This window comes from Ranitomeya imitator, chromosome 4, assembly GCF_032444005.1.
Source record: "Ranitomeya imitator isolate aRanImi1 chromosome 4, aRanImi1.pri, whole genome shotgun sequence".
Taxonomy (NCBI): domain Eukaryota; kingdom Metazoa; phylum Chordata; class Amphibia; order Anura; family Dendrobatidae; genus Ranitomeya; species Ranitomeya imitator.
Window position 1 is genome coordinate 66419439 of NC_091285.1, and position 24257 is coordinate 66443695.

At 44.0% G+C, this 24257-nt stretch overlaps 1 protein-coding gene across 4 annotated transcripts in view; it reads right to left on the minus strand.

The window, feature by feature from the left end:
- Positions 1-1663: 1663 nt before the first annotated feature.
- Positions 1664-24257, minus strand: part of LOC138675500 (F-box/LRR-repeat protein 21-like) — a 93373-nt gene continuing 70779 nt past the window's right edge. For 2 of the 4 annotated variants that reach the window (XM_069763797.1, XM_069763798.1), the window contains 4 exons: positions 19413-19788; positions 17070-17192; positions 12572-12743; positions 1664-7556 (listed from right to left, as the gene is read on the minus strand). In XM_069763797.1, coding sequence (XP_069619898.1) covers positions 6913-7556; positions 12572-12743; positions 17070-17192; positions 19413-19788 — 1315 coding nt within the window. In that variant the 3' untranslated portion in view covers positions 1664-6912. The remainder of the gene's footprint in view (positions 7557-12571; positions 12744-17069; positions 17193-19412; positions 19789-24257) is intronic. The other 2 variants (XM_069763800.1, XM_069763799.1) reach the window with 1 other exon arrangement.

Genomic DNA, 24257 nt, shown 5'->3' on the forward strand with positions numbered 1-24257 from the left:
CTCACGTGCTGCACCAGTTCTTTGGAATGCACTACCCAGGATAATTCAATTAATTCCCAATACCCACAGTTTTAAGCGTGTCCTAAAAACGCATTTATTGGCCTACCACCTCAATGCATTTACCTAACTATCCCTGTGTTGCCCATTCAAAATGTTCTTCATAACCAGGACCCTTGTATCATGTTCTCACACGCTTTATGCATCTAACAGCCCTCTGTGTCAGAACTTTTACACATTCTGGTTGGTAACTGGTTCAAGCAGCTTTACATGAAGACCTGATCCTTACACTATGGCTGGTCAGAACAATGAAAGCAATTGTTACCATCCACCTCTCGTGTCTCCCCTTTCTCCTCATAGATTGTAAGCTTGTCAGCAGGGCTCTCATTCCTCTTGGTATCTGTTGATTATGTGATTATTTTTATGCTGTAATGCCTATTGTCTGTACAAGTCCCCTCTGAAATGTAAAGTGCTGTGGAATATGTTTGTGGTACAGAAATAAAATTATTATTTAAATTATTAAAGTTATACCTGATGAAGAAGTCAGACTGATTTCGAAACGCGTTGTCTGGAATAAAGATTCTTTAGTTTTTCTACCATCATGCCATTTTATTATCTTTATGTAACACTGACAGCATCCAGTTTCTTACTGCTATTTTCTCTATGAATTTTTGGTATATTCTCTCCCCAGGAGTCTGTTTCCAGCTTGGTGGGTGCGGCAGCAGTCAGGAGAGTCTACATTCCTATGCCAATCACAAAGTTGTGTCTGGTCCTGCACAACCAAAACAGATGAGCACACTGTGCACTTCATAAGAATCATATAGTGTCAGGGTATGTGCCGATGATCAAGAAGTGGCAGTGCTTTGGACACCGTGCATGTTCGCTGCGTCCAAAGTGCTGCCATCTATTGAATGGAGGTGAATCCACATGTGATCACTGAACCATCCAATAGATTGTACTGGTGAAACTTCTCTTGCACAGACTCGTGTCTACACAAGAGAAATTGACATGCTGCAGTTTGGAGAGACGCGGCGCATGTCCGTCTCCGCGGGTGAGCCATGGGGTCTCTGAAAGCATAGTGGACATGGGATTTCTTGAAATCCTATCCACTCTGCTGTAACATCTGGACGCTGAACAAGTACGCAGCATCCAACCCGCAGTGTTTACTGATCGTATGCACATCCCCTTAGAGTTGGAAGGGACCTCAAGAGTCATCGTGTCGAACCCCCTGCTCAATGCAGGGGGTTGTTAACCGCCTACATGTTTGCAATAGGGCTTTACACTATGGAGCGCCCCTTTCCTTGTTGTGTAGGATGCTGATCATGTCATTGGAGAAACCTTTTGTACGGTGGAGCCAGCAAGGATTACACATCCAGAAACTAGGACATATAGAAAGGGTTTCCTGCGATCCCCTGCCATGACTCACTCAGGAGCGAACTATATAAAGCCTTTGGGATCGTTATAGCCCCAAGATAACATCACGCACCGTGACTGCACTTCATTAGGTCACCTACATATTTGTGAAATCAGACCCTGGTGACTCCATTTCCTGCTGTCACGTATGTCTAATTTTATATGACCTAGTATCACTGGATCCAGAGGGAGGAAGGATGAAGTAACATACCTGCCTGTGGGCCTATTGCTGATGAATAAATGCTCACATACTATAGACAAAATCATTTTAATATGCACACAATACAATTCACAATGTTGTCTATTACAGCAATACATACTGAAAATGTTACAAACCATCAACTTACACATTGCCATACGATTTCTCAGTATTGGCTACCCTGCTCTACATGTATGTAGCCTCATCGGCATCTACTGAGCATGCCACCGCGTGTCTGTAAGAAATATACAGTATTTCCTGTAAGCTGAAAAGAAACTTGATTTCTCAGCTTTAAAGGGAATCTGCCAGCAGCTCTTTGCTCTCCCATCTGAGAGCAGCATGATGCAGAGGCAGAGACCCTGATTCCAGCGACGTACGGTATCACTTGGCTGGTTGCTGTTAAGTATTCTCTGCTGCACATCTAGCAGTTCTCTGAATGCTGAGCTCTGTATAACTCCGCCCAGCCCACTGATTGGCTGCTTTCTGCTCACATTGTACACAGACAGCTACCAATCGGTGGTGGGGGCGGGGTTATGCAGAATACGTGAATATGCTTGACGACCTGGTAGTAGATTTACTAGTCCTCTAAGGATAATCTCCTGCTAATAAAACAGTCATTTTAGCAAAACAACAGTAAGCAGCCCAGTAAGTAACACATTGCTGGAATCAGGGTCTCTTCCATTCAGTTATGCTGCTCTCAGATTAGGTGACACAAACCTGGTAACACATTCCCTTTTAAGTGGTTGTCCACTACTTAGATATTGGTGACCTGTCCTTAGAATGGGTCGTCACTCATACAGCACTGAGAGCGGCGGCTATAAGCACATGACAGAACTTTGATGGACAGGTGCCCTGCACCGCAATATAAATCTATTTACACCAAGCACAAAAAGCAAATGCAACGGAGAAGAAATAAAAAAAAACAAAGGTGCTGATTTTCTATAAAAATATTACTATTACTGCACATTCTTTATAAGTGCCTCCATTGCACCTACAGAAAATTCACTGCAGATTTATTCTGCTCCTCTATATACAGACCTGGACTTACACTAGATTTTAGAGTGCAGCTCCAGACATAGCTGAATGTCAGGGTTTGTCTAGCGTTACCGGACCACCCGAAAACCCTGCCGCTCAATGCAGCTAAAAATGCACAAAAGTTATCACTATTCCCTCAGGGAGTATTTTATATGCAGATTTGCAGGCTACGTATGGTAATATTGCTCAAGAGTTTTCTTATAATGATGCCTATTGTCTGGTTTTCTGATAGTTTTTTACAGCCTCTGTGTATCACAGTACATAGCCAAGCTGACTTCACAGTTTACAAGCCTTATTTTTAATCTCCTGAACTATCTTCTAAGTTGATTTATCACTAGAGTTGAGCAAATATGTTCAGAATCGGTCGCCGAATCTGTATTTGACATACTCGTGCCATATTGGTACCCTATTCGGGCCAAATTTATGTTTGATGATCGGTTGTGAACATATTCGGTCATTTCTACTCCCATTGACTCCAATGATCTGTTCGCCGAATATTGCAAAAACAATATTCGCCGCCGATCGTAATCGGAACCGAAGTTTGAAAAATTGGCTCAACTCTATTTAAGACCACATTCATTTGAAATTTCAACAGGTCATAAATGCGCTTAGACGATCTTTAGGACGAGCGACAGATCCTGGCCTGAAGAAGCTCAGTGACAGATTCACTGTTTACTAATCTATGCACAGTGATTCACAGAGGCTGTAGAAGCCAAACAATCCAACATTTTTTTTTAAACCCTCTAGCCCAAAATACATTCTTTTTGTTAAAAAAAAGTGGTCTAAAATGTCCACTAGAAAAAAAAATTAATATACCTTAGACTGCAGTCTGGTTTGATAGAGAATTTCTTCCACCCACTTATTAGCATTCCCAAGCATTACACAAATGGCTCACTGACTTCAATTGAATACTTAAAGGGACTCTGTCAGCATAGAATGACCAACCGAACCAAATATCATGGCATGACCAAACATTTAAGTGCGCCTTACCACCAACTTGTTTCCCCCTATCTACACAGCTAGAGCTTTTAATTAAGGCAGCCTCATGGGGATTTTTCTAAATAGCACTTATTAGCGAATGTGACCAGAAAGGCCCCTAATGCTCCCCTAAAGTACCCAACTTTCTATGGTTCTGAACATCTGGGTTTTGGGTATCTGCAAATCTTCATGGCCCTCTACACTGTGAAAGAGTAAGATTTCACGTTATCGAAATTTTTTGTTCTTTGGGCGAATTCAGGGCTGCTGCAAACCTCGCTATGAGGCCACCGAAAAGTTACAGCTTAGGCCTCTTTCACACTTCCGTCTTTGAGCTCCCGTCGAGATACGTCGTTTTTTGAGAAAACAGGACCCTGCACTTTCTCATAGACTTGTATTAGCGACACATGGCCACACGTTTCGTCCGTCGTGCACTGGATCCTGCGGAATTTAACGGCCCGTCGTTTGGAAAAAACCTTCAAAGGAACGTTTTTTTTGTCTGCAGTGGAAAAACATGCCTCTCTCTCTCTCTTCCCCAGAAATGTCTCCATTGAAATTCAGGCAAGAACACAAATGACGCATCCGTCAAAACACTGGATGCGTTACACAGGTTTTGCACTATTTTCAAAACGAACGTCGATCCGTCGCAACAACGCATTACGACGTCCGCCAGAAGACGGAAGTGTGAAACAAGCCTTAGTGAGCGAGGAGGGCCGTGGAGAGTTGTGATATTCCGCTGTGCAATCCCACCACCAAAATTGGGGATAGGTACTCATTAATGTCTACTTTCCTAATAGATTACAGATGATGATAGGGAGTTCCAGAGGGACAAACTGCCATTAGTTTATCATCAAGGAATGAAGAAGAAGATGATTAAAAGGGATTTTACAACGTGGGCTACAACTGCAAGGTTAAAGGGAGTCTGTCACCTGTTTTTTTTGCTATGTAATCTGAGAGTACCATGATGTAGACGAAGAGACCCTGATTCAGGGATGTGATACTTAGGCTATGTTCACATGTCCAGTAATGATCCGTTAGAACGGATCCAGCAGAAATATGTTAGGAAAAAAGTTGTGCAGACACAATTTTTTAGTCCGTTATTTACTTACTGATCTCTGCTGGATCCATTAAAAGTAGACGAGAGCACATGCCGCATTAACAGATCCGTTGCCCATTGACTCCAAAGTTACAAAAACGGATCCAACAGATAGCGGTTAGTGAATAACGGACTAAAAAGTTGTATCAGCATAACTTTTTTACTAATGGATTTCTGTTGGATTCTCTCCTAACAGATCATTACTGGACATGTGAAAATAGCCTAACTGCGCTGCGTTTTGTGTTTTCAATACAACCAGTGTTTTATTAACAGGAGATTTTCACTACAGGACAAGTAGCCTCATGCCTCCTAGTCCAACCACGCTCCCAGCATTAGCTCTCCGTCACCATACAATGTACACAGAAAGCTGCCCATCAGTAATGCTGGAGGGGATTATACACAGCTCAACATATGAGCTCTGTTAAATGTAGCTGAGAACACTATGATTCAATCATAATGCTGCACCTGGATATATCACTGGAATCAGGGTCTCTGTCCCTACCTCATGCTGTTGTCAGACTAAAAAGAAAAAAAATCTGCTAACAGATTCCCTTTAAGGTCCATTTACACCGCACAGTTATTGTGAACAAGCATGTATCATTTCCTGATAATTATAAGTCTCAACAGGCTGCTGATCATGCATGGGAAAAACAAAATGCTTGTTCATCTGGTTGAATAAACTTTTGGCTTGTACAAAAGATCATTGTTCGCAAGCGTGTAATCCTGTATAAACAGAACCTGTGCTGCTGAGAACACTGACAGACTAAGCGCACAGGATGCGCATCTAAAGCGGACATCGATCGCTAAATATCAGAGGTTAATTAACACTGCAAAGTTGGATAATGTATGGGCACCTTTAAAGTGCAGGTATACTTCAAGCATTTCTATCTAAAGCTGCAGAGACCATTGGGGGCTGCAAAACCTCCGTTGCCAAAATTATATATGGTACATGCCCTAAAAAATGTATTTTACATTTAAAAGAAACAGTAACCTTAACTATGGTAATTATGAAACACAGAGATGAAAATTACTAGCATTCAAGAACATTAAAAGAAATTGCTGTTAAATAGCCCAAGACATGGAGTATGTCTTCCAGACAAGTTACACTGAGTGTTTCACAAGAGCATTATTGATTGTACTCTCCTATTGAATTTACGCATTCCACCTGAGACAAAGCAACAATTAAAGACGTTTTCTGGTTTTCAATGATTATCATTAGTGATAAGCGAGTATACGCGTTACTCGAGATTTCCTGAGCAGGCTCGGGGTCCTCCAAGTATTTGTTAGTGCTCAAACAGTTAGTTTTCATCGCTGCAGCTGACTGATTTACATCTGTTAGCCAGCATAAGTACATGCGGGGGTTCCCTAGCAACCAGGCAACCCCCACACATGTACTCAGCCTGGCTAGTAGCTGTAAATCATTCAGCTGCGGCGACGAAAACGAAATCTCCGAGCACTAAAAAATACTCGGAGACCACCCGAGCGTGCTCGGGAAATCTCGAGCAACGAGTATATTCGCTCGTCACTAATCATCATCCATAGCTTAGCAGAGGTGATCAAACAGAATAAACTGAGCTGACAAACGTCCACCCGGCTCCAGAACTGCCTCTCATGATGAGATCACTGCAGCCACCCGCTGGGCTGAACAGCTTGTACCGCTGGGAAACAATCACCGGAGCGGCGGTGGAGAGGCAGCCCTCGGGAGCTTCGTTTCCTAGCCTATGGATGATAACAATTCCACACCTGTAAGTACCCCAGCGGGGCGCTCCAGAAGCCCTTTGAGCAGTAAATGACAACATTCCTTAGTATATGCGTAGCCATGAGGTGATGAGTCTGGTCATTACTTTTAATTTAGGATCTTGAGGCTTCAGGCTATAGATTCATGCACTATGGAATTTTGTAATGAAAAATTTGACATAAAGCCTGTTCCTGCTAAAATGATTCTCGGACCCTACATTAAACACGAATAATTAACTGATTCGTAATACTAGACACTAAACCAATCTATCAATAGCAGCTGTATAATTATAAACCATATATTAATTGCTGTATATCTGATGCAGAGGGTTAAATTATAATGTTGGTTTTGAAATGACTTCACTTGGTTTGTTAAGACGACATTTTATCTACCATATGTAACTTATAATTGCATAGCAAGCAAAAGTAAGACGCATCCTAGGTCGTGGACTTCATTAGTCTACCAAGTCGGCATCATATCCGGGAACCACATTCTTCCAAGGTGCTTGGAAACCTCACAATGAATTTGCTCCAGGTTGTACTTGTTGTCTGGAATCAGTACTTCCTCCATAATAGACAGCTGTGTCAGTCTTCTCCCACACATTTTGACAAACTCCACAAACGCACTGCAAGTCACTTCACACTCTCCCAGGCCAATGGCAGTCAGGTTTTTACAACGGTCAGCAATACGAATCAGCTCATCATCCAAAGGCTGAAGTCCATTTGCGCAAACCACCAACTCAATCAACCGAGGGCAGTTCATGCCTATACGACCCAGCATTGCCTTGCTCACGGCCCGGCCAAAGTACAAATGGGTAACTGGTGTCTCCTCTCGGAAAAATGCATCAAATTCCTCTTCGTACAAGAAGAAGTACATCACAATATTGACTTTTGGAGAGTGCTTGATAAGGGCATCCCAGCTTTTTTTCTTTATGGTGTGAAATTGTGTTTGACCTGGATTTTCACTGACTACATCAATGCGTAGATGTTCAAGGCGGACATGTTTTTCAGTCGAGAGGGCCAAGAGTAATTCATCGCTCAGAAGATGGTAATTCAGGGCAAGTTCTCTAAGCCCATGACACTGGTCAGCCACGCATAAAATTCCTAATGAGGATAAATCAAGATGTACAATTTTGTTAGTATTTTAATCAGCATTGGTTAATATTACTGCTTAAAGAGACTGTCTTGCCTCAGGCTACAAGTCTGCAGTCACTCTATATGGCTGCAGACTTGTGAATTCACCCATCACACACTACACACTGTGAGGATTATCTGATGCAAGAAGTGGGCGGTCATGTGACCGCAGGTATATTATTTGCATACTTCCAGCCACATTCCGACTAGACATGTTCAGTTTTGCTCAATATACTTGCACTGAGCGAGGCAGCGCACGTCTAGTCAGCATGTGATCGCATGTATGCAAATCACATAGTCGCAGTCATGGAGGAAAATCCTCACTGCGATGCAGTGACCTCAATATGGTACATTTCAAAGTAATTTTCAATCAAACATTCAAAAGGGGAAATGCAAAAACCTGGAACTTTAGGACAGGTGATTTCAACAAATTAAGGGAAGAGCTTAATCATGTAGACTGGGGCCATCTCATGGTAACTGGAGATACCCACCATAAATGGGGAATGTTTAAGGATATACTACTAGAATCCTGCAGAAAACTTATACCATCTGGTAATAAAATGTCCAGGAATAAAAAGAAACCATTATGGATAAATAAGATACTACAAAGTTTAATCAGACTAAAACAAAGGGCATTCAAAATCCTGAAGGCTGAAAATACAGAAATAGCATTTCAGGAGTATAAAGATTTGAGTAAGAAATGAAAGAAAAAAAAAAGAAATTAAGCTAGCAAAGTTATCCGCAGAAAAACAAATTGTCAGTGACATTAAAATAAATCCCCCAAATTGTTATAAAGACATCAATGCCAAAAAGAACAAAAAGATAGTATAAGCCCCTTAAGAGACTATAATAACAAAATAATAATAGAGGACAAAGAAAAGGCTGAGATATTAAACACATACTTTTCATCCGTGTTAACCAATGAAATAACTGTTCCAGAGATCATTCAACAAGGCAAAAATCAAAGTTCACCACCTGATATAATTATTTTAAACACAAGAAGTACTCCCGTGTCTGAGCAAATTAAATATTGACAAATCGCTTGGCCCAGATGGCATTCATCCACGAATACTGAGGGAACTGAGCTCAGTAATTGACAGACCGCTGTATCTCATATTCTTAGACTCTACTTTGTAACAGGGGTGGTGCCACAGGATTGGATGATGGCTGATGTGGTAGCAATAGTAAGAAAGGTAAGAAGGTGGAGCCAGGCAACTACCGTCCAATAAGCCTGACATCAGTAGTGTGTAACATTTTTGAGGGCATTATAAGAGATGGCCATCAGAGATAAATTGCAGAGAATAATATAACTGACAACCAGCACAGATTAATGAAAGATAGTTTGTGTCTAACTAACACGTTGAAAACTGGAGAATTGACGCGGTCTAATGGGAGCGCTGAAGACAGAGGCCACTGGGGCCGTCTTCTTCAGGCGGCTACCTGCCGTCAAAACGCGTTGTGAATAAAGCATTCATCTTTAACATTGCTGCCCCAGTAGCCTCTGTCTTTAGCGCTCCCATCAGAACGCATCAATTCTCAGTTTTCAGTGCTCATCCCTCCGTTAAGGGTATGCGGCGGGAACTGCAGCAGACAAGCCACCTCATGTCTAACGAAGCAGCAGATGACTGATCAAAGGATCGAGGATGAGAAACATAAGAAGCCTATAGAAGCAGACCAGAGAAGCATTGATACCGCAAGGTAACTGTGAAGGAGTGATGTTAAAAGCGCTTGTTTCCTAAATGTTTTGCTGTGTAAACAAGGTTCCAATACGCTTATTCATCGGGAGAAATGGTCTTTTATGAAGCACAAGAGATCATTGTTCTCGGCGGTGCATCATTCTGTTAACAGGAATCGCGCTGCCAAGAACAATGGCCGCTTATATGCACTGAATCAGGTGGTATATATCTCTAAGTGCTGATCGTCTACTGAGGAAGCCTGTGTAACCAGGCATTTATACGACAGCTGTAACAACTCTGCTGGCATTACGTCATGGCCTCACATCTCTCACAAATTCTTACCCACTGCTCCAGGCCATGATGTGGTTTCTGTTTCATGCCAGCTCCATGTTCTGTGTCTCTGCTCTCTGCATGCTTCATGGCTATGTGTATAGGGGGCCGGCGCCTGAACTCTCTGGTTCTTATAGGAATCAGGTGCATCTGTCTAATCAGTTCCTGACCAATTACAAGAGGCCTCCTGTATATAGTGCAGCTCCACCCTGTGCTCTGGGCCTGTGCAATGTGTTAGCTCAGTTTGTTTCTTGCTTCTGAGTTTGCCAGGTCCTGTTCTGAGTTTCTCCCTCGCTGGAGGCTTTTCTCTGTGCTATTGCCTTGATCTTGTTGTCCGCCCTCCAGGAGGCAGTATATCCTGGTCCCTGTGTCTTTGTCCCTGTGTCTTTGTCCTTGTGTCTTGTTCCTTTGCCTTGTCTGTACTTAGTCTTATCTCGGTCTCCTTTTCCCTGCTGTGTCTTTCCTTGTGTTCTCAGTCTGTTTACACTCCACACTCTTGCGGCTCTGCCTGCTCTGTATCTTGGTAGCTTTACCGCTGCTCCGCACTCCTGCGGTTCTGCTCCGTTCTACTCTGCTCCGCTCCCGTTGCAGCAGAAACCTCTTTCTGCAGCTCCTCTCTGCAATTCTTGCGGTTCCACTCTGCTTAGCTTCTGCAGTATCTCTTGCTGCAGCTTCTCTCCACATTCTTTGTGGCTCTGCTCAGCTTTTGTTGCTACGCTATCTCTTGCTGCTTTTCCACTCCTATCTGCAGTCTTCCACTCCTCTCCTGTGTGAACAGGTCCCTACCTGTTTCTTCATACCTCATTCCTTTCTGCTTGTTTCCTTTCCTGCACCTCCTGTGTGAACAGGTCCCTACCTGTTCCTTCATATTTCATATCTGTTCCTGCACCTCCAGTGTGAACAGGTCCCTACCTGTTCCTCCAAACTACATATCTGTACCTGCACCTCCAGTGTGAACAGGCCCCTACCTGTTCCTCCAAACAACATATCTGTACCTGCACCTCCAGTGTGAACAGGCCCCTACCTGTTCCTTCATATACCACATCAACCAATCCTGTGTTCCTGCCAGTCCTGCCGTTCCTGCCCTGCCTTCCAGTCCTGTGTTCTCTGCAGTGCCTCCCAATCCTGTGTTCCTGCCAGTCCTGCCGTTCCTGCCCTGCCTTCCAGTCCTGTGTTCCTGCTGTCCTAGCCAGTCCTGTGTTCTCTGCCGTGTCTCTGCCAGCCTACTCGTCTGTGTTCCAGCTGTGCTCTTCTGCCAGTCCTGCCTAATGCCCGCACCAATCCTGGTGTTCCTGTCTCCCAAGTGGGATCAGCAGCCACAGCCAGACACCACCCTGGAGTAGCACCTGGCAGCTGCCTGCTGCACAAGCCTGACCTCACCATCAGAGGCTCCAGTGAAGACCAAGGCAGCTGTCATAGTCACGCCCCTTCCAGGGTAGTCTGGTTTGTGGCACAGTGGGGCCACAAACCCCCCGAGCTCACGCCCACCAGTCAGGGCGTGAGCGTGACAACAGCCAAATGGAAAAAATTTACCAAATGGCATTCCTATTGTGCCGCTGGTCAGTCAGTGTAATTGGACCCTAAGGCCACGTGTTTAGTGTTTGTTGAGGTTTTTTTACCTCAGTATTTGCAAGGCAAATCAGGTGAGGAACAGTCAGAGGAGAAGTATAATAGAAACACCTCAACCATGTCTGCATTTCTTACTTACTCCTGGTTTTCACTTCTGGTTTTACTTCCTGGTTTAACTCTAGATCGTAACGAGTTAATTCAGCGATCTTTGCTCACATGTGGTGGAGTAACCAAAGCAGGACCTATTCTGGAGTCTGCTGACTAGTTGGGGGACATGTTGATTTTATAGTTTTGTCTACTTCTGTCCAGATTGGAATTATTGCCAAACATAGCCAATAGGTATGTGTCATGGAGTTCACTGTAACTATCAGATGTCTGAAGAATGTTTTCTAACAGGATGCCTTAATAACAAATGATGGCAGACTATGCTTCATCAAAGCCTGCCGAAGGAAAAATATCACATCAGCTCATCCTGCCCAGGTATCGTTCAGTCTAATAAGGGTGAAGTGCATGGACAGAGACCATGGCCAACTCCGGGGCGAAAACGATCAGGTAGACATCCAGCAACCACAATGAAAAGAAACAGAAAAACATTGTTCATAAGTAACTTTTAAAACATGAAAAGGGAAAAAATAAAAATAAACACCCTAGGTCTACGCGTTTCGACCATGAAAACTTACTGCCTGAAATGCGTAGGCCTAGTGTGTTTATTTTAATTTTTTCCCTGTTTATTTTTAATAGCTACTAATACGTAATCTTTTTATAGTCGTTTCCATTGTGCTTGCTGGATGTCTCCTTGCCATCTACCTATGCATACCTGCCTAAGAGTGACATATAGCACAATAACACTATCAAATCAGTACAGTACAATATATAGACATTGACATATGCATCAGGAGCTGAACTTAGTGTCAAATTACGATATTAACTGAGTCTTAAGGTTATGTGCACACAAAAAATATTCACTGCGCACATTTTTGCACCATAAATGTGTCTCTTGCCTTTTTTGTTGCATTTTTTATGCATTTATTTGAATGGGTGAAAAACGTTGCAAAGAGCGGAAAGAACTGACATGCTGCAGATTTGAAACTGCTTGAAATTGGCAAGGGAAAAATAATCTGTGCGTGCATGAGACTTCTGGATACTTGTTCACTTTGCTAGTACAGAAAAGTGTTGTGTTTTTCGTGGAATAAAACGCAACATGTGATTAAACCCTTATTCTGTTATTCACATTTCCCAAAAAGGGTAAGTACGCTTCAAGATAAAAAAGACCGCAAAATACTAACAGCTAAGATGGAAAGAGTATAATGGTAAGAAATGATATTGAGACGATACAGCTATGATGTAGGAAATGGTCAGACTCCCAGATTTGGGGATTAATCTAACCAGATGTACACTACTTTAACTTACCGGCCGGTGACACATGAGGGCAGCTGCTCATTTTTAATAGCTTCAAGGTGTCGCTGTTGTTTGCAACCAAAACCTTTAATGAAGGGTCGTCCACGGGAGTATCATCAATCTTTATTGAAGACAATGACTTTGAGTTGACAAAGACTACAGTGAGGGCAGATACGAAATGAGACTGAAAAAGAGAAGACATTGATACTGATTATAGAATGTCAGATTGTTTTAGGCATGGGTGAACCATGTGACCACATAGGTAAATTTATGGATTAGTTGGAACTTCACCCATCTAAGTCTCAAAGAACGATGAAAACAATGTGCACGTACAGGATATGCAGAGTCCTCTAGAATCAGATGCTGTAGGTGTGTATAGGGGGAGACCAAGCACTCAAGTGGAGTGTGGCAGGGAGAGACCACTGTGGACCCGCTTCGCTAGTCACCCGAGCGGCATAGTTCCTCTGACAGCTTTTAGATGTATATATACGGTAACGGTTATACAGTGGCATGTAAAAGTCTGGGCACCTCTGGTCAAAACTACTATTATTGCGAACAGTTAAGCAAGTTGAAGATGAAATGGTCTCTAAAATGGGCTAAAGTTAAAGATTACATATTTCCTTTGTATTTTTGACAAAAAAAAAAATATATATATATAATATATATATATATATATATATATATATATATATATATATATATATATATATTTATATATACATATAAATATAGTCATTTTTACATTTTAAAAATTACAAAAAGGAAGATGGTCTCCTGCAAAAATTTGGGCACTATTGGAGATTTACGTGCTCACATAACTTTGACCAAGATTTCAGACCTTAATTAGCCTGTCAGGGTTATGGCTTGTTCTGTATCATCGTTAGGAAAGGCCAGGTGAAGCTAATTTCCCAGCTTTATAAAAACCCAGCCTCCTCTAAACTTGCGCCAAAAAACTGCACCCATGGGTTCTGCTAAGCTGCTGCCTAGCACTTTGAAAATAGTGGAGGTCCACAAAACAGGAGAAGGCTATAAGAAGATAGCAACGCAATATCAAATTGCCCTTTCCTCAGTTTGAAATGTAATTGAGATATGACAGTTAACATGAACAGTAGAGGCCAAGATAAGGTCTGGGAGACCAAGCAAAATTTCAGTGAGAGCTGCTTGTAGGATTGTTAGAGAGGCAAATCAGAACCCCCACTTAACTGCAAAAGACTTTAAGAAAGATTTTGTAGACTCTGGAGTTATGGTACGTTGTTCTACTGTTCAGAGACACCTGCACAAATATGGCCTTCATGTAACAGTCATCAGAAGAAGACCTCTCTTGCGTTCTCACCATAGAATTCAGCTTCAGAAGTATGCAAAAGAACATCTGAACAAGCCTGATACATTTTGGAAACAAGTCCTGTGGACAGGTGAGGTTAAAAGAGTACTCTCTGGTCACAATGATCAAAAGTATGAGTGGAGAGAAAAAAGCACAGAATTTCAGGAAAAGAACATCTCGCCAACCCTTATGCATGGGGGTGGATCATGTTTTGTGGTTGTCTTGCAGAAAATGGCACGTGGAAAATTTCATGGGTAGAGGAAAGAATGGATTCAATAACATTTCAACAAATTGTTGATGCAAACATAACATCATCTGTGAAAAAGATGAAGTTGAAAAGAGGATGACTTATACAAATGGATAATGATCCTTAACACATAACCAAATCCACAATAGACTACCTCTAAAGGTGCAAGCTGAAGGTTTTACAATGGCCCTCACAGTCTCCTGATTTGAACATTCATTGAAAATCTGTGGCTAGACCTCAAAATAGCAGTGCATGCAAGACGACCCAGGAATCTCACAGAACTGGAAGAATTTTCCAAGGAAAAAAGATTGAAAATCCCTCAAACAAACAATGAAAGACTCTTGTCTGGCTAGAAAAAGCGATTACAAGCTGTGATACTTTCAAAAGGGGGTGTTACTAGGAACTAACCATGAAGGGTGCCCAAAGATTTGCATTGGCCCATTTTCATTTTTGTAATTTTTAAAATGTAAACAATGACTATATATATATAATATATAAATTATATATAATTTTTTTCCCCCTAAAATACAAAGGACATGTGGAAATGAAGGGTTATTGATAAATACAAAAATACTTGGTTGTCCAAAATGTACCATAGATGAATTAGATTTTTATCTGGGCAATCCAACCAAAAATAGTGGTAATGTTTTGGTCCTAAGGTGAGGCTTTTCATCAGACATCGATTGCTAATGTGATGCAGGGAGGTAAAGTATAGATGGAGACATTGCTGAAGAAATGCAATCTCGATCACAAGGTGCACTGCACCTTACGATCAAGACCAAAACATTGGGACCGAAATGTTACTACTATTTTTTGTTGGATTGTCAAAATAAAAATCCAATCTACCTACATTTTGGAGTGCCAGGTATCTTTGTATTTTTGACTTTTAAATGTGTGTTTTCTTTGAAACGCTGCGGTATTTCAGATTAATCATACATGGCTGACATGATGGAGCCAGTGTCTTCTTCATGCTTCCTGTGGTTAATCAACTTTAGAAGTGATGATCAAATGAGGCTGGAAGTGTTATGAACAGGTCTTAGCACTTCCACAGCCTCAGCTCCCAGCTTCAGTCTGAGCCTAATTGTGCCCTTTACTATATTATTGACAATTAAACAGCATGTCAATCATCTACTGGAGGGCGGAGTTAGGCTGTAAATGGAGCTGGGAGCTGAGGCAATGGAAGTGCTCCCTCCCACCCTGAGCACTTCCAGCCTGATTTGAATATCACTCCTAAAGTTAATTCCTCTGTAACAGAGCAGTGCCTTTGTTTAGTGAAGGTATGGATTCACTTGCATTCCTCTAAGGCTAAGTTCACATTAGCGTTGCGCCGCTGTTGCGTCGGCGACGCAGCGGCGACGCGCCCCTATGTTTAACATAGGGGACGCGTGCGTCTTTTTGTTTGCGTTTTTCGCCGTGTGCGTCGTTTCCGACGCTGGCGTCGGACGCACGAAAACGCTACAAGTTGCATTTTCTGTGCGTCCGATTTTGGTCAAAAACGACGCACGCGTCGCAAAACGCGCGCGTTTTTGCGCGCGTTTTTCGATGCGTTGCGTCGCCGACGCAGGGCGGCGCAACGCTAGTGTGAACGTACCCTAACCTACACACATATAATTGGATTAGGGGGTAGAATGAGCAAACGGATTCCTTTTAACAATCAGTTTTTTAATAGGGTTTTTGAAGGTATGTTGTCTAAAGGAGACAACCCTTTTCTTCATGACAGTGCTGGGTAACAACCAAAATGCCATTGGCACTAGTTGTAATGTTCCTAAACTTGAACTTTCTTTGACTTTAACTAGCTCTGGGAAGATCTGGATGCGCGATCCGTTGTGTGATGGATAACACCAGGGGTCCCCAACTCCAGGCCTCGAGGGCCGCCAACAGTGCAGGTTTTCAGGATTTCTTTAGTATTGCATCGGTGGCAATGTGATCATCTGCACAGGTGATGATTCCAACCCCTGTGCAATACTAAGGAAATCCTGAAAACCTGCACTGTTGGCGGCCCTCGAGGCCTGGAGTTGGGGACCACTGGATAACACTGATGCCCAAGGGGCCATACTAACTTATAGTAGGATCCATCTGGCTCTCTGAGAGCTTGTCATTTTGATGGATGGAAAAAACAGTGCAGCCTGCAATGCTATTTCTTCCATAAAAAGTACCAAGACTGCAGAATGAGCCCCTGACAGCAGTGTGAACACAGGCTTATATCGCGCTTACCAACATTTGCTAACCCTATCATGTCTAACAAAGCGCTTAAAGAGAAAGATGGGTATAAACGGCACCGAATGACGTGGAGATATATAGGTATACTAGATCCTTTGAAGATCAGGACGTTCCGAGGCTAGCTACAGACATGGGTGGTGTACCACTATGGCCTATCATGTCTAATACGATGGTAGCTGCTTTCTGGGGGAAACTGTGTCTCTGAGATTTGGGGAATTGATGTCAGTTAGTCAAAACCACATACATTCACTTGTTGCAGAAACGTATTACTCTGTAATTTGACGTGTTTTCTAAACTTACTTACTGGCTCAAGGAGGACATTGCTAGCCTGCAAACACTTACTGGGATGGCACCCTCTGATTATAAGGACAGGAGCCAGTATAGAAGTGGAGAAGGAGAGGGGTGCATGAGCATGGACAGCCACCTCCATGTATTGCATGGAACGGTTTTCGAGGCACTGTGGTTGACTCTTTTGATGGGGTGCTTTATTACTGCGTTCAGGTATCTAATAAAAGGGCTCCGTTATAGGGTCCACGTGGCCCAATGCAATGGGATGGTAACAGCTTTTCCTCATACGCATCCCCAGAATTTGGGAGATATGAGTGTACACAAATGTCCTTCCTGAAAGGCCATTGTATTGTTCTCCTTGGATACACAGAACTCTTGTGCACTTAAAGCAAATCTACAAACTGAAACTCCATTGATAATCCTGTTATTTTTACCTTGGAAACATTCATGAAACTGGGCTTTGCTGTTGATATTAAGCCAAGTGTTTTAATGGAACAGTTTACGAGCTGAGAGAGGATGTCACAGGCTGCTTCTGCCGATTCTGTGCAGCTATCCACCTGAAAAATAAGGAGAAATAAAAGGAACAGTCAGATTTCACTGATAATAATTCGCAAATTTGACTAAAGTGTGCTCCTGTTGCTAAATTTGGTGGATTTCACTCCTGTGAACTTCAGTTTAAAGGGAACCTGTCGCCAGGATTTCTAGATCTAAACTGCTGCCACCTCCTGCTGTGTCACGTAATTACAACCCGACTTTATACATCACCCACACCATTTGCCTTTGATTGATGGGGTGGGTTAACAGGCTCACTGCAGGTGCCAAGGGGGGTCTCCTACAGGGAGAGTGATGTATAAGTTCATTTCTCCAGAAGAGCTGTAAGGATCGGATCGCTAAAACAATTTTCTTTCTTACTTAATTGTATGCAGTTGGGACTGATCATCAGGACCCGTAGAAGCGCGGCAGCGCGAAACGGCCGTCGTCCTTTCTGTCCACGTTCTCCCTGTTGTCACCTGCACATGTTCTAAATAAAGGACTGGCGTTTTTCAGGACCGGTGAGTGCACTTCTGTTTTTTCTTCTTTTTGATTTTGTGACTCTGACCATTATACAGGTATGACAGGTTCTCCTGCTCCTGTTAGTGCATCTTTCCTCACAGACTGCACAGTTCTCCACTTCATAAAATGGCCGCCAGTGGAGGAGCGTGTGACCAGAGCTGTCTTCAGCCTTGTCCAATTGGAAACCTCATATGAGAAAACTGCTTTTTCTATTGGAGGAGACTGATGGACATTGCATGAAGCCATTGACATGACATGACAGCCGTTGTATGAAGTGGAGAACTGTGCAGCCTGTGAGGAAAGCTACAGCAACAAGAGCAGGAGGAGAACCTGTCACACCTATATAATGGTAAGGGCCACAAAATCATGTCCACAACATATACTGCTGCCAGCAATAGATGGGGTAATAGAGGCTGTTGGTCTAGATCTAGGACATCTGATGTGGGGACAGGTTCCCTTTAAGACTGGGATAGGAGTTAAACACAGAAATTCCAGTTGCCAGCAGCCAACATTTGAGGCAACTTTGCAGTTTAGTGCATATTGCTTTATTAAAGGGAACCTGTCACCTGAATAAACGCTATTAACCTGCAAATATGGGGTTAATGTGCAGGTTAATAGTGTGATTAACCCCCCTGAGGCCGGCACTTAGCCAAACACTGCGGGGAGAAAATGAACTTTATTCCTCCCGGCAGTGTTTGGGTTTCAGTCACGGGGGCGAGGGTTCAGTCATGGCGCTGAGAATACAGAGAGGCGTCTGTAACCGCGCCCCCGACTCTGACTGACAGTCGGCCCCAGTGCAGAGTGAGAGTCAGTCCGGGCCGGGGGCGCTGTTACAGTGGCTGCTCTGTATACTCAGCTCAGAGCGATGGCTGGACCCGCCGCCCCGTGACTGAAACCCAAACGCTGCCAGGGGGGATAAAGTTCATTTTCTCCCTGAAGCATTCGGTTGATTGCAGATTAACACTATTAACCTGCAGATTAACCCCATATCTGCAGGTTTATAGCGTTTTTATCTGGTGACAGGTTCCCTTTAATGAGCTACATATATAAAAAAAAGATATGCAGAATTTTACTATTTAACTCTGTGCAGCGAATTTACAGATCTGCATCAGAAATATGGAACATCAGGTATAGTAAGAAATACATCAGAACAGAATGTTGGACCTATTTAGGTTTTAAAAGCAAACTATGAGGGTGGTCAATCCCTTTAAAGGTAATTTTTCGACAGGTTTATAGTGAACTACCTAAGGCCAGTTCTTAAAAAAAGGTTTTTGCTAATGTATCTGAGCGCAGCATGACGTAGGGTCGGAAACCCTAATTCCAGGGATGTGTCACTTACTGGGCTGCTTGCCTCTGTTTTGATAAAATCCCCGTTTTATCTGCTGTAGATCAAACAGTGCCCTGAATGCTGAGCTCTGTATAACCCCATCCAAACCACTGATTAACATCTCTCTGGGAACACTGTGCTGCTAATCAGTGGTGGGTGCAAGTTTACACAAAGTTTATGAATATGGAGGACTACATGGCAGCAGGTTTACTAGTCCTCCTGTGATAATCTCCTGCTGATAAAACTGTGATTTTATCAAAATTACAGCAAGCATACTAGCAAGAGACACATCACTGTAATCAGGGTCTCTGACCCTACATTATGCTGCTCTCAGATTAGGTGGTAAAAAAATGGTGAGAGATTCTCTTTAAAGGGTTGTTAGTTTTATGAACAATACCTTGAAACTAACATACTGAAGATGGTCAGCATGTTTTTTAATAATTTGCTGGATGAGGTCAGGGTGAGTAGATTTTAGGTATGATGTAGCCGGCTGATTTAGTTCAAACTCAAACTTTCTCCATAACTCAGGGATATGGAAAACTTCATTCCAACGTCGGCAAACCGATGAGGCACGAGCCCTGTCCACAAGTGTGAGGTACTGAAAGACGTGCAAGACTACGTGGTGCGGCAGACTCCCCCAGTCCAGCATGCAGGACTGCATTTGAGACGTCTGGAGCGTAGGTGACGCAGAGTCCGTTTTTTGCTTCTTCAACCGTTTTGGTCCCTCAACAACTTGGCTGTCAATAGTCACAGTCAGTCTACCTCGTTTCATTCTGGAGGGAAATAAGAATGGGATAAAAGTAAAAATTAGGAAAACACAAACAAAATTGTAAAGTACTCGTATGTCGACACATTCTGTAGGACACCAGCCATTATTCCTGTTATTACTACTGAAAAAAATCAAGTTGACTTCCAGAAACCATGCCTTGAATCCATGCATGTGTATGAGGAGATAGTCCTAGGGGTGGCTCCACTTTTGCTTTTTCCTGGCTGTCAGGTATGGACTGAAGGTATCCAGCTATCCTTGGTGTCCTATCTACCATGCCCAACTGCACACTACTCCCCAACCTTTCTATACTTCACCCATGAAGACTAGGACAACTAGAACCTACCTACTCTCTGCCACCTGGACAGCAGCTACATGCCTACACGTCCAACCTAGTCTCACTGGACTATAGATGCTTCCCTTCCCACTGATCACTAGTCCTAACAAAGCTAAACACTGGACACAAAGGGCCCGATTCACCATGGCATGTCCGACAGTTTTTTTTGGCATGACTACTAGTGATGAGCGAGAATACTCGTTGCTCGTGTTTTTCCGAGCACGCTCGGGTGGTGTCCGAGTGTTTGTGACTGCTCGGAGATTTAGTTTTTATAGACGCACCTGCATGATTTGCGGTTGCTTGACAGGCTGAATACATGTGGGAATTCCCTAGCAACCAGACAACCCCCACATGTACTCAGGCTGGCTAGCAGCCGTAAATCATGCAGCTGCGTCAACAAAAACTAAATCTCCGAGCAGTCACAAATACTCGTTCCCCACCCGAGCGTGCTCGGAAAAACCTGAGCAACGAGTATACTCGCTCATCACTAATGACTACCTCTCAATCAATAGCTTTGTGATTTGTGACAAACTCATCAAACGATTTGCGCCTTTTTTCGAGTTGTCTTTTGTGGTTATGTTAGTTTTACGATGTCAATGTCAAAGTGGCTTTTCCAGATATTTTAGAAACTTTTTAAAAAGTCGCAAAATTTTGCGCAACCGCACTCCGTTTTCTCACTGGAGTGACTTTATTGTATGGCAATTAATTTGACGTCACTTTCACAACTTTTTGCAAAATATGCAAATGTTTGTTCTAACAAGTTGCACATTTTATTTTTTGACAGAATAAAGTAAAATTTTGTCTTTGCGCAATATTCATGAACCACAAGTGTCATTTTCGTTAATTTGGCACAAAAAAACATCATCAAATACCTCAAGTCAGAAGTGAAAAGTGATGTAAAAAAACGCAAATGATGAATCGGGGCTAAAGTAGCTCCTCTAACAGCGACCAGTAATCAGTGGACATCAGACCCATCTAGTTTTCCAAAGGATGTTAGGTCACGACCTATCACTGGGAACCCTCCCTATCAATAATCCAAGAAAATAAACCAACTTAACCCGCAGGATAATTTATAGAGGATGTGAATGTGTTGCAGTTAAGTGGATCCAGTAAGGGCGTGCTTTCAGACACCCACATAAATTGGACCAAAATCGGACCACAATGTACAGATTGGCCTGCGGATCTCCTGACCCAAGCGTGACAGCATACAAGCTGTCACGCTCAGGTCGAGAAGCACGCCAGCCAGTCCATGCAGTGCGGCTGTCACGCTCAGGTCAGGAAGCGCACCAGCCAGTCCATGCAGTGCGGCTGTCACGCTCAGGTCAGGAAGCGCACCAGCCAGTCCATGCAGTGCGGCTGTCACGCTCAGATCGGAAAGCCCGCCAGCCAGTCCATGCAGTGCGGCTGTCACGCTCGGATCGGGAAGCCCGCCAGACAGTCCGTGCAGTGCGGATGTCACGCTTAGGTTGGGAAGCCCGCCTGCCAGTCCGTGCAGTGCGGCTGCCACTCTCAAGTCGGGAAGCCCGCCAGTCAGTCCATGCAGTGCGACTGTCGCGCTCAGGTCGGGAAGCCCACCAGCCAGTCCGTGCAGTGCTGCTGTCACGCTCAGATCGGGAAGCCCGCCAGCCAGTCAATGCAGTGCGGTTGTCACGCTCAGGTCAGGAAGCCTGCCAGCCAGTCCGTGCAGTGCGAATGTCACGCTTAGGTCGGGAAGCCCACCTGCCAGTCTGTGCAGTGCGGCTGTCACGCTCAGATCGGAAAGCCCGCCAGCCAGTCCATGCAGTGCGGCTGTCACGCTCGGATCGGGAAGCCCGCCAGCCAGTCCATGCAGTGCAGCTGTCACGCTCAGGTCGGGAAGCCCGCCAGCCAGTCCGTGCAGTGCGGATGTCACGCTTAGGTCGGGAAGCCCGCCTGCCAGTCCGTGCAGTGCGGCTGCCACGCCCAAGTCGGGAAGCCCGCCAGTCAGTCCATGCAGTGCGACTGTCACGCTCAGGTCGGGAAGCCCACCAGCCAGTCCGTGCAGTGCTGCTGTCACGCTCAGATCGGGAAGCCCGCCAGCCAGTCAATGCAGTGCGGCTGTCATGCTCAGGTCAGGAAGCCCGCCAGCCAGTCCGTGCAGTGCGAATGTCACGCTTAGGTCGGGAAGCCAACCTGCCAGTCTGTGCAGTGCGGCTGTCACGCTCAGGTCGGAAAGCCCGCCAGCCAGTCAATGCAGTGCGGCTGTCACGCTCAAGTTGGGAAGCCTGCCAGTCAGTCCATGCAGTGGGACTGTCGCGCTCAGGTCGGGAAGCCCACCAGCCAATCCGTGCAGTGCTGCTGTCACGCTCAGATCGGGAAGCCCGCCAGCCAGTCAATGCAGTGCGGCTGTCACGCTCAGGTCAGGAAGCCCGCCAGCCAGTCCGTGCAGTGTGAATGTCACGCTTAGGTCGGGAAGCCCGCCTGCCAGTCCGTGCAGTGCGGCTGTCACGCTCAAGTGGGGAAGCTCGCCAGTCAGTCCGTGCAGTGCGGCTGTCACGCTCAGGTCAGGAAGCCCGCCATTCAGTCCGTGCAGGGCGGCTGTCACGATTAGGTCATGAAGCGCACCGGCCAGTCCGTACAGTGCAGCTGTCACGCTCAGATCGGGAAGCCCGCCAGCCAGTCCATGCAGTACGGCTGTCACGCTCAGGTCGGGAAGCCTGCCAGCCAGTCCGTGCAGTGCGGATGTCACGCTCAGGTCGGGAAGCCCGCCTGCCAGTCCATGCAGTGTGGCTGTCACGCTCAGGTCAGGAAGCCCGCCAGCCAGTCCATGCAGTGCGGCCTGATCGGGGTCAGATTTGTACAGTCGTCTGATTGCACCCTTCCACCTCATTCCTCCACATAATCTGGGAAATAGTTACCAGTCTTCCCTAAATTGAACGCTGCAGCTTTAATTGAACCAATGTTGTTTCATTTATACGGCTGTACTGAGGATCTATATATTGAAAGGTTATTCTCAGCTGGGCGAGTTTTCACATAGATCAGTAGAGCTCTTAACAATTCCATCAAGGCTATAACCAATACATGGAAAGGCAGCATCCACCACTTCATTCTAATGGAGCAGGCCTGTTTCCTTGAGATTGCTGGGGATCAGAGAGGTCAGAGGGGAAGTCATTACCTATCTTGTGAATTGGTTTATACCATGCCAGATTGGGAATGGCCCCATCCTAACACTGGACGACTAGACTAGTATGTCCTATATCGGGTCCCCATATAAGAGGCAGCCTCAGGAGTCAATCAAACAATTGCAAGTTTAAGTCCCCAAATGGGACTACAATTAAGAAAAAAATGGGAAAAAAATTTGAATCATCCCTCTTCTCCCCCAGTGAATTTAAAAAAAAAAAACATCATATTTGGTATCTCTGCTTCCATAGATGTCTGATCTCTCATATAAAATCAATAAACGTAAAAGGTTATTATCAAACTGTTGCATTAACCCCAAAATAGTGTGAATAAAACTGTCAGTTCGCCTTGCAAAAAAACAAGCCCCAACACATCTCTACCAAAACAAAAACTTTTAGAGCATTGGAATATGGCGACACACGCAATTTTTTTTTTTTTTTTTTTTTACAAATTTGCATATTTTTTTCACCACTTATAATAAAAATTATGCACGTTTAGTATCAGCAAAATCAGACTGGCCTTGAGAATCACATTGCCAGGTCATTTTTACAGCAAAATGAATGGCGTAAAAATAAGACCCAAAAAAACAATTGAGGAATTGCATTTTTTTTTTTGCAATTTTATAGCAATTTTTTTCATAGTTTCCAGTACATTGAATTGTAAAACGAGTGGTGTCATCTCAGAACTACAACTCGTCCTGCACAATGCAAGATGTCTATGTTGACAAATAAAAAGTTAAGGCTCTCGGTAGAAGGGGAGGGAAAAACAAAAACGCAAAATCGCCCAGACGGAAAGGGGTTAATAGGTTGAGTATATACACTTTCTGTATGTAACCTATATTCACTATTAAAAATATATTATATGTCATTTTATGACCCATTTCCACAAAACATTTTGTTTAAATCAATTTACACTTAAAGGGGTTGTCCCATGAACGAAAGTTAATTTTTATGTGGTATGATCAGACCATGTTCCTGTACGGTCAGACACAGCCATTTCAC